The sequence below is a fragment of the Pongo pygmaeus genome, chromosome 15 (assembly GCF_028885625.2).
Source record: "Pongo pygmaeus isolate AG05252 chromosome 15, NHGRI_mPonPyg2-v2.0_pri, whole genome shotgun sequence".
In the NCBI taxonomy this organism is placed as follows: Eukaryota; Metazoa; Chordata; class Mammalia; order Primates; family Hominidae; genus Pongo; species Pongo pygmaeus.
The window spans coordinates 29,585,998-29,601,233 of NC_072388.2; the positions used below are offsets into that span (position 1 = coordinate 29,585,998).

Here is a 15,236-nt window from a genome sequence, read left to right on the forward strand (position 1 = left end):
CTTTCCTTTCTAATACTTCTATCTCCAACCCCATGTCCACCTCCTTTTTTTCCCCGTTAAGTATGAACTCAGGCTTGAATGTCATCTTAAAAAAAAGTTATCCCTTGATCTTACATTTTCCATTTAGCTATTTCTCTTCTTCCTGTGAAGAGAAGCCTATACTTGATCTTTCCCATTCCTTACACCTATCACTTGTGCCTCAACACTGTGAGCTCTATCCCCCACACTGTTTGGCCTCTCTACAGTATTTTATAGTGCTGACCACTCCCTCTTTATTAAAAACTGGCTTATGTAACCACATTATCTTCTGAATCTCCTCTCACCTTGATTTTGGTCCTCTTCTTGCTCCAGAAACTCAAGCTGGGTGATTTCAGTTGTCCCATAGGTTACATTGATAGCTCCCAAATACATACATAGTCCAGAAAGTATCTCTAGCCCAGACTACTTTCTTGAATTCCATACCTCTACCCATCTGCTCCATTTGACTATCCTCTAGGCATTTCAAAATCAACTCACTCTCTTCTCCTAAAAACCCTCACTGGGTTATTTCTGTTAATCACATGTGAGTGTTCAAGTCATCCTACCCTTTCAACTCCTAAATCAAACTACTAGTAAGTTCTGTTGAAAACTGCTTAACATTTGACTTTTCATCATTTTACTCCTTTTTGTCCATACTATTATTATCTTATCTCCCACAGTTTGGCTTTCTTCTTTACACTGCTGCCAAGAGCGAACCTTTAGAAACACAAATCCAAGCACATTACTTTCCTTTTTAAAACCCTTTCGTAGCCAGGCACGGTGGCTCATGCCTGTAATCCCAGCACTTTGGGAGGCCAAGGTGGGCAGATCATCTGTGGTCAGGAGTTCAAGACCAGCCTGACCAACATGGAGAAACTCTGTCTCTACTAAAAATACAAAAAAAAATTAGCCAGGCGTGGTGGCACATGCCTGTAATCCCAGCTACTCGGGAGGCTGAGGCAGGAGAATTGCTTGAACCTGGGAGGCAGAGATTGTGGTGAGCCAAGATCGCGCCATTGCACTCCAGCCTGGGCAACAAGAGCAAAACTCCGCCTCAAAACAAACAAACAAACAAAAAAAACCCTTTCGGCCGGGCATGATGGCTCATGTCTGTAATCCCAGCACTTTGCGAGGCCGAGGCAGGCGGATCATGAGGTCAGGAGTTCGAGACCAGCCTGACCAACATGGTGAAACCCTGTCTCTACTAAAAATACAAAAAAAACCAAAAATTATCCAGGCCTGGTGGTGAGCACCTGTAATCCCAGATACTCAGGAGGCTGAGGCAGGAGAATCACTTGAACCCGGGAGGCAGAAGTTGCAGTGAGCTGAGATCGCACCATTGCACTCCAGCCTGGGCAACAGAGCGAGACTCCATCTCAACAACAACAACAACAAACAACAAAAAAAGTTTCATGATTCCACATGCCTATTAAAGGCAGTCTAAATCATGCCAAACCCTCCATAATCTGGCCCCATGTACCATCCAACTTCATTTCTTTCCCTACTAATCGTCATTCACGACTCTTATACACTCTTCCATCCAAATCCACACCCCCTCATTGTTCTACTTGCCTTCCCTAGCTATTTAATTCTCCAAGTTTTTGGTCAAACTGTTGTACCTAGAATCCATTTCTTTCTTTTTTTGTTTTCTTTTTTATTGAGACAGAGTCTCGCTCTGTCGCCCAGGCTGGAGTGCAGAGGTGCGATCTTGGCTCACACGGCAATCTCCACCTCCCGGGTTCAAGCGATTCCTAGAATCCATTTCTATGATGTCCATGTGGAGAAAACTTTCTAATCTTTTAAGACGTTGACTCTTCTGAGAAGCCTCTAGTGGTGGATACAGAGATGCACCACTGAGAGATCCCCTTCAAGGGAGAATGTGCTGCCCAGCTGTGGGAAGTGTGATCAAGGGTCAGCTCCTTCCGGATCAGTCTCAGCTAGAGATGGCTGTCTTACCTGAGATCAAATCCTTCCTGGAGCAGCCCACATTTGAAGGCCAGGCCATTTCTGTCATATGTTAAGACACTCTGATGGACAATCTGGCTCCAGAGCTCCTCAGACGGATTTACTGAGATTTGTTGGGAAACTGGCACAGTTTGATTTCTTTTGCCCAATATTGCCTTCCCCTCTTCCCTTCACAGATGTTTCTTAATAAACTTCTTGCTCTCCAAACTCCCTCTCGGTGAGTACTTTTAGAGAATCCTACTTGTGACACTCTGCCTGATTTTACTTAAACAGTACTAATTACTCCCATTTTTTTAAAAAAAACCAGTTAGAATTTTTTTTATTGTACTAGAAATGCAGCGATAATTAAGACATTACTATTGCCTTTGGGAAATTCTTAAGGTAATAATCACACCCTACAGCAATTTATAGGAGCCAGACTCCACTAGATTCCCAACTTTGGGCAAAGTGGGTGGTCAATAAATGCTGATTTCAGTTGAAAACATTTTATATGTAAAATGAAATATGGCAAATTGTGACATTTATAAACAAAACTGGGAAGGCAGGGAAAATGCATACTGTGTCTAAAGACTTTTTATAATTACTACAACATACTATTGAAAATAAAAACCTCACAAAAATAAGAAAAAAGAGAAACAAGTTTTTTTTGTTTGTTTTTTTGAGATGGAGTCTCTCTTTGTCCCCCAGGCTGGAGTGCAGTGGCGCGACCTCGGCTCACTGCAACCTCTGCCTCCCGGGTTCAAGCGATTCTCCTGCCTCAGCCTCCTGGGTAGCTAGGATTACAGGTGTGAGCCACTGCACCCGACGAAAAACAAGTTTTAATGGATGCTGAAAATAATACTGGCTATCATTTATTGATACATGCCAGGTAATAAGTGAGATGCTTTTCACATATTAAGTTACTGCTCTAATAATTTCTTGCAACATAGTATCTTTATTTATTAATAAGAAAACTAAGGTGCAGAAAAACTGAATAACTTGGCTAGTCACTTAGTAAATGCTGGCATGGTGAACCAGATTGGTCTTTTTGTATGGCTTATGTATTTTTCAGTATACTGTGTGTATTAAAAACTTCCATTGGCTAGACATGGATCATACTACATTTTTTACTAAACACACTATTACATGTGAAGGTCTTTCACTGTCAAAATATAGGCTGCCTGTCATTTAACAACCTTAATGCTGTTAAAATCGGAACACAGCTTTTTAATTTTATTTTTTTGAGACAAGAGTCTTGTTCTGTTACCCAGGCTGGAGTGCAGTGGCACGATCTTGGCTCACTACAAGCTCTGCCTCCTGGGTTTAAGCAATCCTCCTGCCTCCTGCCTCAGCCTTCCGAGAGCTGGGACCACAGGCGTGCACTACCACACCTGGGTAATTTTTGTATTTTCAGTAGAGATGGGGTTTCACCACGTTGGCCAGGCTGGCCTTGAACTCCTGACCTCAAGTGATCCGCAAGCTTTGGCTTCCCAAAGTGCTGGGATTATAGACGTGAGCCACTGCGCCTGGCCCCAGAACACAGCTTTCTTTTTTTTTTTTGAGACGGAGTCTCGCTCTGTTGTCCAGGCTGGAGTGCAATGGCGTGATCTTGGCTCCCTGCAACCTCTGCCTCCAGGGTTCAAGCAATTCTCCTGTCTCAGTGGAGTAGCTGAGACAGCATTGGGTAGCTGGGATTATAGGCATGTGCCACCAGACCCGGCTGATTTTTGTATTTTTAGTAGAGACGGGGTTTCACCATATTGCCCAGCTGGTCCCGAACTCCTGACCTCAGGTGATCCACCTGCCTTGGCCTCCCAAAGTGCTGGGATTACAGGTGTGAGCCACTGCACCCGGCCAATTTTCTATCTACTTATATATATCTTCTAAACACATAGTATTGAATATGGTCTCCTCTAGGTGATATGGCCAAATATGATCAAGTAAAATATCTTATCCTCAAAAAACTCTTCTTCTCACTTTTTAAAACAAACTGAACTGCTTCCAAATAGCCTCAATTACCTGGATCCCAACAGTCAAGAATTGTTGTTAAGGCACTTCGGAGAAGGTCAGTCCAAGCAGTACGGCTCTTTTCTGCCCGGGCCATGGGAGAAGATAATATTCCTTTTAGAGCCTGTAGGGAAGCTGCAACTGTTGAAGATAACTGGCCCCCAGGTAACTTCACAGCAGTCTCTCTGAGGACCCCGATTGTGAGGTACAATATAGTAGGGAGAATTGAGATGCTTCCTGTAAGATACATTTTTTAAAAACACACTGGATTTCAACCTATACATATATGGTTCCTGAAAATAAATCATCAAGGAGTAAGACAATGTCAGATTTTTAGTTTTTAAAAGATGATTTCTAATAAAGAATTGTAACTGTTAAGATAATGTAAGTAGCTTTATTAAAATTTTTTAAGGATGGATTAAATCTTGATGGTTATAACTGGAGATGATGTTTGCTTTCGCTGTTTTTGTTTTCTTTGGCAGTTGATAAATGAATTTATTTTTATTTATCTTTTACTGTGGTAAAATATATACAACATAAAGTTTACCATTTTAACCATTTTTAGTGTACAGTCCAGTGGCAGTAAGTACATTCACAATGTTGCCTGGGCAACATAGTGAGACTTCATCTCTACAAAAAAAAAAAAAAAGCTGGGATGGGGATGGTGGTGTGCGCCTGTGGTCCCAGCTACTTAGGAGGCTGAGGTGGGAAGACTGCTTGAGCCCAGGGGGTTGAGGCTGCAGTGAGCTGAGACTGTACCACTGAACTCCAGCCTGGGCACAGAGTGAGACCCTGTCTTAAAAAAAAAACCAACCAACTAACAAAAAAATAACACCTTTAGTGGCTGTGGCTGAGCCTGTAATCCCAGCACTTTGGGAGGCCACGGTGGGTGGATCATGAGGTCAGGAGTTCGAGACCAGCCTGGCCAAAATGGTGAAACCCTGTCTCTACTAAAAATACAAAAATTAGCCGGGTGTGGTGGCGCATGCCTGTAGTCCCAGATACTCGGGAGGCTGAGGCAGAAGAATTGCTTGAATCCGGGAGGCAGAGGTTGCAGTGAGCCGAGATCGCACCACTGCACTCCAGCCTGGGTGACACAGCAAGACTCCATTTCAAAAAACAAACAAACAAAAAACAAAAAATCACCTTTAGCAGAAATATGTTTACCAATTAAGAAGTATCTGCTAAGTACTAAATACCTATAATCTGCTAGATTTCACAGAATATACAAAATTTAATTGGAAACAAGACATTTCTCTTTTATATGTAATAATCAATTACATATAATGCCTTTGTAGGACAGATACGAGCTACAGACCTACATATGGAAATAACACATGCATATACATGAAAAAACAAAACTCAGATGAGCTAGAGTTTTTAGGGAAGCCTTTATACATGAGGTAGGCCTGCAGTTGAACCACGAAGGAAGAAAAATTTTAAAAAGCAGATAAGGGTCATTTCAGATCAAGTAACGACACGGTAGCACAGAACAAGGATGAACATGAAGCCTCTTGGGTTTAGGATTTGCAAAGAAGGAACTGAAAAAAGGTAACGGCTTAACAGAGCTACACAGAGAGCCTTAAATGCTATGTTAAAGAGTATGGACTTGCTGGGCATGGTGGCTCACACCTGTAGTCCCAGCACTTTGGGATATCAAGGAGGGAGGATCACTTGAGGCCAGGAGTTCAAGACCAGCCTGGGCAACATAGCAAGACCCCATCTCTACAAAAAATTAAAAAAAAAAAAATTAGCCAGGTATGGTGGCACAGGCCTGAGTCCTAACTACTCAGGAGGCTAAGGCAGGAGGATTGCTTAAGCCCAGGAGTTTGAGGTTACAGTGAACTATGATTGTTCCACTGCACTCTGGCCTGGGTGACAGAGAAAGTACTTGTGTTAAACAACAACAACAAAAAAGAGTATGGAGTCAATTCCAAACAGAACCAGATAGAATGACAAACTTCTGCCATCACTGAGGCAGGAAAAGTCTGTTAGAAATTGTATACCAAAACATGCCCAAGCACTAATAATTGCCACTGACTGGTCAGAAGTACTGTCAATCATAGAAGAGCATATCTATAATACTTGCTATCTCTATATTTTCACTCTCTTTTTTTTTTTTTTAGACGTAATTTCACTCTTGTTGCACAGGCTGGAGTGCAATGGCATGATCCTGGCTCACTGCAACCTCCGCCTCCTGGGTTCAAGCGATTCTCCTGCCTTAGCCTCTTAAGTAGCTGGGATTACAGGCATGTGCCACCATGCCTGGCTAATTTTGTATTTTTAGTAGAGACGGGGTTTCACCATGTTGGTCAGGCTAGTCTCGAACTCCTGACCTCAGGTGATCCACCCACCTTGGCCTTCCAAAGTGCTGGGATTACAGGCATGAGCCATTGCGCCTGGCCCTCTATATTTTTACTTTTAGTTAAACAATTTATTAAAATGTAATCCTAATCTTAGAGGATTAAAGGTAATACCCAAATGTTTGGGTCAGCATTCATTTAAAAAGAAAAAGATTAGCAACTAGACTCCATTATCCATTAAAACCATTTCTCTTCTAGGTCAAGTCAAGCAATCACATACCACAGCATACCTTCAGGAGAGCACACTGCAGGAAGTTCTGAAAGGATAACCAACGCAGCTGAAACCAATCTACTTCCATCTTCTGATAGCATCTGTGGCTTCCTAGCTTTTACTCCTGGGCTACCTGTCAATTTAGGATTTAATTCTGGGAGCTGTCTAACTAGAATGCATACACACAATTCCAGTGTTGCAAAGACCAAAGACTTCCCAGGCACAAGTCCTCCGGTGTCCTTTCCCTCTCCAAACTCTGGCAGAGTTTCCTTTTCAGCAGCCCCATCATCAACTAAAAGAAAGAATAGTGTTTAATAAATACTTTGTGCTTGCTCTGCTTCTGGTAGATGGCAATTTAGTTAAATCCTGTTACAGGAAATACATTTATTTTATTTTTTTGAGACGGAGTCTCGCTCTGTCACACAGGCTGGAATGCAATGGCATGATCTCAGCTCACTGCAACCTCTGCCTTCCAGTTTCAAGTGACTCTCCTGCCTCAGCCTCCCAAGTAGCTGGGATTACAGGCATGCACCACCATGCCCAGCTAATTTTTGTATTTGTAGTAGAGACAAGGTTTCACCATGTTGGTCAGGCTGGTCTCGAACTCCTGACCTCAAGCGATCCACCCGCCCCGGCCTCCCAAAATGCCAGGATTACAGGTACGAGCCACTGCGCCCGGCCAGGAAATACATTTAATGACTAAATTTTGGGTGTTAAAGACTGAGGGAGAAAGAAGTTATGAAGGTAAAAGTAATCATCTTTATTATGACTTCCTATTGCAATTAGTCAAAAGAAGTCTTTTTAATCCTGTCAGCCTTACAATATTGCCCGGTTAACTCCTTCTTGCTGTTAAGACTGTAAACCTGATAGCTAGAGCTCCAGAAATTACCATGTGACCTTACGTATCGATGGTGGCTGGACAGAAAGACAGAAAGTCACGTCCTTAATGTCTTTAAGAAGGTGCCATGTCAGCCCTAGACTGCCTATCTCTGGCCACCTATTTAGGTGAGCAAATAAATCTTTGGGGTTTAAATTCACTCTTATATTGGGTTTTCTATAATATGCAGCCAACTATAATCTTAAGTGGTAAACTCTCCAATACCGTATTAGACTTGTAAATGAGCAATCTGCAAACATAAGTTCTTTCCATGCACGTTGGTAAACACAGCTAAAGCAAGTATTCTAGTAGTGTAAGGGATTTATTTCTTCCAGGTTTTGTTAAAATTCTCATTTCACCCAGAGAATAGTAGTTTAACTACTGACAATATCTAAACTAACATGTAGAGGTGAATGAGAAGATTTAAAACCATGCCAGGCTGGGCATGATGGCTCATGCCTGTAATCCCAGCACTCTGGGAGGCCGAGGTGGGTGGACTGCCTGAGTCTAGGAGTTCGAGAGACCAGGCTGGGCAACATGGCCACATTCCATCTCTACTAAAAAATACAAAAAAATTAGCCAGGCATGGTGGCATGTGCCTGTAGTCCTAGCTACTCAGGAGGCTAAGGTGGGAGAATCACCTGAGCCTGGGAGGTTGAGGCTGCAGTGAGGCGAGATTGTGCCAATGCACTCCAGCTTGGGCAACTGGAGTGAGCCCTTGTCTCACTAAATAAATAAATAAATAAAGCCATGCCTAAAGACTCTACTTTCAGGGATCATTTCTATAGTTTATTACTAGGGAAGTTTCTCCGAATGTGTAGAGCAAAAAAAGTAAATAAGGCCATGCCTAGACATGTTACATTTGTACTACACACAAAAGAGTATCAAAACTATATAGATACATTAAATAATACTTTACAAAAGAATGATGCTATTTGATCAACTCGGCATTAAAGGTTAACATTTACCTTCTGCACTTCGTCTTTTTTCTTTCACATGTTCTTCAGCAGCACAGATAATCTGCCTTACCACTTCAAGTGAAGCCAACTGAATGGAAGGTGATTCTCTGGTTAAAATTACTCGATGTAGAACATTCAGCAATTCTATACCCAAGTCCTATCATGGAAATCATGTACAGGACACTGAATTAGAAATTATACATTTCTTTTGTAAAAAATACCAATGCTAAATGCCATGATAAAATTCAGAAATAGAGAATGTAACAAATTGCTTTAGTGCAATAAAGTTAAGTAACACTGGCTCCATTTTAAATCAACTCCAGAGGCTGGGCACAGTGGCTCATGCCTGCAATCCCAGCACTTTGGGAGGCCGAGGTGAGTGGATTACTTGAGGCCAGGAGTTCGAGGTCAAGCCTGGCCAACATGGTGAAACCCTGTCTCAACCTGATTAACACTTTAAACCTAATAAAAGTTAGTATTAAACACTTAAATAATAGACAGTCTATGCAGAGGAAATTATACTACTCACTTATCTTTTTTTTTTTTTTTTTTTTTGAGATGGAGTCTTGCTCTGTCGCCCAGGCTGAAGTGCAGTGGCGCGATCTCCGCTCACTGCAAGCTCCGCCTCCTGGGTTCACGTCATTCTCCTGTCTCAGCCTCCCGAGTAGCTGGGACTACAGGTATGCACCACCACACCCAGCTAATTTTTTTTTTTAATTTTTAGTAGAGACAGGGTTTCACCGTGTTAGCCAGGATGGTTTCGATCTCCTGACCTCGTGATCCGCTCGCCTCAGCCTCCCAAAGTGCTGGGATTACAGGCGTGAGCCACCTCGCCCGGCCACTACTCACTTATCTTAACATCCAAGAGTCAATAACAAAAGTAATATACTTGATAAAACACGTATCAAAAGTATCTGCCCAATGCACACTTGCCCTTGAGAAAAGCAGTCAAAGGGAAATACCACACTTTGTACAGGAACCCTTTTCCCATGGCCACACCCACGTCAGATATTAGTGCCTGACTCCACCTACAGGCTAGCCAGCAATCTCTTAAAAAGACCTGGAGGGAGAACTCAGCCAACAGGAATACTTTGTAATGGACTGTAACTACATGAACCCATTAGATTCTCTCTTGGGGAATGGAATATAAGATATAGGTATATACACAAAGAGCAGGGTATGCAGAAAAAAAAGAAACAAAGAATAAATGCCACATGTAATTAGTGGCTACTGTCCTCGACAATGCAATATAGAACCCTCCCATCACTGCAGAAAGAAGCAGAGACAGAAAAGTGGCAGAGTAAGAGGGATGATTGCTTTTGGGTCAACACATATGCTTATGGCATTCTGCTTCAAGGCCTAGCTGTGCAGCTGTACGGTTTAAAAAAAAAATTTCTCTGTGTTTACTTACTGTTAACTATAGAAACCTGAACATGTTTCTCTTCCTTAAAGACTACAGAAGCCTTACAAAAAAACCCCCAGATAAATCACCTGATCACTGCCAATTTTTGATCTGGGCCAAGGTACATCTAGAAGTGCTTGCAATGCATGTAAACAAGCAGTTATGCTTTCCATGGTTGCATCTGAACGTAAGGAACATAGAAATTCCACGCTGATTCCTGTGGAAAGCAAAAAGAGGAGGAAGCTTCTTTCAAATTATTGGTTTATGAAATTAAGTAATATTTTGGTAAGATATATAAACAAACAGTAAAAAGGTAATACAAATAAATCACAATGAATTTAAGACTAAACAATTAAATGACAAGACAAGTCACTTAATAGTTTGTTTCTATCTACATGTACAAAAAAAATCTATGCCGGGCACGGTGGCTCACGCCTGTCATCCCAGCACTTTGGGAGGCCGAGGCGGGCGGATCATCTGAGGTGGGGAGTTTGAGACCAGCCTGAACAACATGGAGAAACCCCATCTCGACTAAAAATACAAAATTAGCTGGGCATGGTGGCGCATGCCTGTAATCCTGGCTACTCGGGAGGCTGAGGCAGGAGAATCGTTTGAACCCAGGAGGCAGAGGTTGTGGTGAGCCGAGATCGCTCCATTGGACTTCAGCCTGGGCAACAAGAGCAAAACTGTCTCCAAAAAAAAAAAAAAAAAAAAAAATCTAAGCTAGGCTTGTACACTAGTTGCTTAGTTGCTATGAAACAGTTCAAATCTGCAAAAATTACAATAAAATTGCACCAGAAAACGTATGGAGTTTCATAACTTTACTTTGGCTAAAATTTATTGGGTGATTACCACATATCAGTCGCTGTGCTTTGACATACATCTTTTTATTAAATTCTCATAATAGCTGACAAAGTAGGCACTATTATTGACACTAATTCTGACATAAATGAGCAGAGAGCTTAAGTAATTTATATTTTTATTTTCAATTGACAATAATTGTGAGCTTGAGTTGAAATCATGCCACTGCCTGGGCGAAAGAGTGAAACTCCATTTCAAAAAAAAAAAAAAAAAAAAGAATAACCGCCCCCCAGGGTTGTAAACTTGTATAAGTGGTTTAACTGACCTAAAATAAGATGGAATCTATCAGTGTAGACATCCTCAGGGGACTTTATGGTAGCCCCAGATGATGAACCCTGACACATGGAAGTTGGTGTTACAGGCCTGGAGAGATTAGATGCTCCTTCATCTGGGTCAGCAACAACAAAGCCTGTGCTTGTAAGCCACAATGCTGTAGCATGGAGGATAAGTGCCCAGGAGTTGTAATAATGCAATTTTGCATTTTCGCTAGTCTCTGCCGTGTAGAAAGCACCACCTAAAGCAAACAGTTTCAGGAAAAATAAGAGATTAGCCTCCAATATATTTTCTCTTTTTTTCTGTTACAAGATATAGACCATTTCCATCACTCTGAAAGTTCCCTTGTACCCTTTTTCAGTCAGTTCCCTATACCCTAAGACAACTACTTTCTAGTTTTTATCAGCACAGCTTAGTTTTGCCTATTCTTGAACTTCATATAAGTAGAATCACATATACATATGTACTTATCTGTGACTAATATTTTGTTAACAAAATAACCTAACAACATTTTTAGAGATTCATTCATGCTGCTGTGTTATCAGTATTTTGTTATCAATGTTCTTATTTTTACAGGAAGTACAACTGATAGGTCATAGGGCTGATCTACTTTTAACTTCATAAAAAGTTTTCAGCCTAATTAGTAACTTTTTATAATTTAATCATAAACATTTTAAAACAAAATATGTGTATATGTGTGATTAAAATAAATACCAACACCCATTTACCCACTTCCAAGATGAACATTAACATTTTCCCTGATTTTCTTAAATCTCTCTTAACTTTTTTCTTTTTTTTTTTTTCAGACGGAGTTTCACTGCAGTGGCGTGATGTCGGCTCACTGCCAACCTCTGACTTCTGGGTTCAAGCGATTCTCCCGCCTCAGCCTCCTGAGTAGCTGGGACCACAGGTGTGCACCACCACGCCCAGCTAATTTTTTGTATTTTAGTAGAGATGAGGTTTCACCATGTTGCCCAGGTTGGTCTTGAACTCCTGGGCTCAGGCAATCTGCCCACCTCAACCTCCCAAAGTGCTGGGATTACAGGTGTGAGCCACCATGCCTGGCCATTTCTTTCCTTAAAAAACCTAAGACTGTTAATAGCACTAATTCTTGTCCCTCTTTCCATGACTACTTTCCTCAAGCCAGTGAGAATGACTCCCAGACATGGTCTTATACTTTCACAATAATGTATGTATTCATTAACAACATACACTATTTTTTTGTATGTTTAAACGTTTACTTAAAAGGCATCATACTGTATGTATCCTTTTTTTTTTTTTTTTTTTTTTTGTAGATGGGGTTTCACTATGTTGTCCAGGTTTGCCCGGAACTCCTGAGCTCAAGTGACCCTCCCACCTCAGCCTCCTGAGTAGCTGAGACTACCAGCATGTATCACTGTGCCTGGCTTACACGCATCCTTTATTTTTTTTTGGCCAGGCACAGTGGCTCATGCCTGTAATCCCAGCACTGTGGGAGGCTGAGGCGGGCAGATCACCTGAGGTCAGGAGCTCGAGACCAGCCTGGCTAACGTGGAGAAACCCTGTCTCTACTAAAAATACAGAAATTAGCCAGGCGTGGTAGGGCACGCCTGTAGTCCTAGCTACTTGGGAGGCTGAGGCAGAAGAATCGCTTGAACCCGGGAGGCGGAGGTTGCAGTGAGCCGAGATCAAGCCACTGCCCTCCAGACTGGGCCACAGAGCAAGACTCCATCTCAAATAAATAAATAAATAAATTTTTTTTTCACTTAACATTATGTTTTTAAGATTTACTTACAGTTGCTATATGTCTGTCATTCATTTTTCTGTTGTGTAAATAAATCAGTTTATTTTCATTTTGTTTCCATTTTTATGCTACTGAAAAGTACAACAAACACTCCACATTTTTTTTGTGTATAATTTCAATGAAAATTCTAATAGAACTAGGCTGGGCACCATTGTGTACACCATAGTCCCAGCTGCTTAGGAGGGTGAGGTGGCAGGATCACTTGAGCCCAGCTGTAGTGCACTATGATTGCTCCTGTGAACAGTCATTGTACTCCAGCCTGGGCAACCCAGCAACACCCTGTCTCTAAAAACAAACAAACAAACAAACCAAATACACACACACAAAACTAGTAGAACTTTACAGGCTCATCCTAAAATTCATATCAAAAAGTAAAAATACAATGATAGCTAAGACATTTTGGAATAATATGAAGAAGATTAAGAGTGGCTACAAAGTAACCAACCCATAAAATGCAGTATTAGTAACTGACTAAAACTAAGAACGCTATCCCTATTCCACACACACAAAATAAATTCCAGTTCTACCAAAGTTCAAAATGTAAAAGGCAAAACTGTAAAGCTTATATGTCTTTATGATCTTAAGTTTAAAAATGTATGCGGTAACAACAAAAACACAAACCATAAATGACTGACTGATTACATTCCTTAAAAAATTTTTTTTTTTTTTAAGAGAGGGACTTGCTCTGTCACCCAGGCTGGAGTGCAGTGGCACAATCATAGCTGCCTGCAGCCTCCAACTCCTGGGCTCATGGGATCTTCCCACATCAGCCTTCTGAGTAGCTGGAACTATAGGTGTACTACATCACACCCAGCTTACATTAGTTTAAAAAAGGTAAAAGAAAAGAACAAGTTACAGACTGAGAGAAAATACTTACAAGACATGCAACCACAAAGGAATAGTGTTGTGTGTATATATATAAAGGATTAAACAATCAGGAAGAAAACAATTGTTATAAATGAATTTCTGATGCTGCAAAAGAAACAGCACTCGGATATAATTTTAGTTTGCTCAGCAAGGCAATTTACTTTTGCAAAAGGATGTCACTCGCATCAATCAAGATCGCAAGTGCACACCGAACAAAGGAGACAAGGGGGCTTTTATATGCTAATGCGATCTGTATCTCTGTGTTCTTCCCCCACGGGCTGTGGACTGCACAATCTGAGCTGACCCGAATGGCTACTTGTAAATATTTTTCTAAATATGGAAGAGAGGGGGACGTGAGGTCCAGTGGTGGAGCATGTAGGACGTGCAGTTTCGGGAGGACAATGGGTGCAGGTAACCAAAGGAACAGATGTCAGTTATCGATTAAAACTGACAGGAAGGGGCTAGGCTGTTTATACTAAGTAGAGGCAAGGAGAAACAAGAAAGTTGAGTTTGAGAACAAAGGGTAAGGAAGTTAAAGGCTAAATCTTTTGAAGAGAAACTCAGAAAGATTCATTGTATCTTACAACAAAATACATACCAAATAGCAGATGGGCAAAGATTATGACTGCATTATTTATGGAAAAAGCAACTTAAAGATCCTTAATCAAGGAAATAGGAAAATAAAACAATGAAATATTTCATAGCCATCAGATTGGCAAAAATTATTAAGCATGATAATACAGTGTGGAGAAATGAAAACAAGTTGCTGGTGGGTGTATCCTTTCTTTTTTTTTTGAGACAGAGTCTCACTCTTGTCACCTAGGCTGGAGTACAGTGGCACGATCTCAGCTCACTGCAACCTCAGCCTCCCGGGTTCAAGCAATCCTCCTGCCTCAGCCTCCCGAGTTGCAGGGATTACAGGCACTCGCCACCACACTTGGCTAACTTTTGTGTTTTCAGTAGAAACAGGGTTTCACCATGTTGGCCATGCTGGTCTTGAACTCCTGACCTCAAGTGATCTGCCCACCTCAGCTTCCCAAACTGCTGGGATTACAGAAGTTTGAGAACAGCCTGGCAACAAGGCAAAACCCCATCTCTACAAAAGATACAAAAATTAGCTGGGCATGGTGGTGTGTGCCTGTAGTCCTTGCTACTTGGGAGGCTGAGGTGGGAGGATCGCCTGAGCCCAGGAGGCAGAGGTTGCAGTGAGCCAAAATTGCACCACTGCACTCCAGCCTGGGAAACAAAGTAAGACCCTGTCAAAAAAAAAGAAAATGTGTTAACTGTCACTCTAGGAATTATCTAAGTATTTTATCTCCTTACCTTCAGCAGGAAGTTGGGAGGCAAATTCTGAAGGCAAAGTTAAAAGAGCAAAATCCTGAAGTGCAGCAAGCCAGAGTCTGCTTAGTGTGCCAAGATCTGCATAGACTAAGTCAAGCAGTCCATCTGATGAACACGATCCATTTCTGATACTGTCTTCTGAACAGGTAGTAGTCTTCAAAGGTTGTCTGTGGTTTTTATGTCTTTGCCCAGCAATTATGTAGACCTGTTAAAGGTTAATTTAAAAACAGGAAAATCTTTTATCTGCTGAAAAGGTGCTATAAAATTTTTATATCTTCCTGAAGAGGCAGACTTACCTTTGAGCATACCGGACTTGAAATGCACTGTGAT

General features: G+C 41.5%; 1 protein-coding gene and 1 pseudogene across 12 annotated transcripts in view; one reads left to right on the plus strand and one right to left on the minus strand.

Moving 5' to 3' along the window:
* Window positions 1–15,236, minus strand: part of HEATR5A (HEAT repeat containing 5A) — a 170,739-nt gene that overhangs the window by 11,569 nt on the left and 143,934 nt on the right. For all 12 annotated transcript variants that reach the window (XM_063651512.1, XM_063651509.1, XM_063651510.1 and 9 more), the window contains 6 exons: window positions 14,889–15,111; window positions 10,908–11,156; window positions 9,871–9,998; window positions 8,389–8,536; window positions 6,563–6,835; window positions 3,982–4,206 (listed from right to left, as the gene is read on the minus strand). In XM_063651512.1, coding sequence (XP_063507582.1) covers window positions 3,982–4,206; window positions 6,563–6,835; window positions 8,389–8,536; window positions 9,871–9,998; window positions 10,908–11,156; window positions 14,889–15,111 — 1,246 coding nt within the window. The remainder of the gene's footprint in view (window positions 1–3,981; window positions 4,207–6,562; window positions 6,836–8,388; window positions 8,537–9,870; window positions 9,999–10,907; window positions 11,157–14,888; window positions 15,112–15,236) is intronic.
* Window positions 8,178–8,257, plus strand: LOC129013491 (small nucleolar RNA U3; annotated as a pseudogene).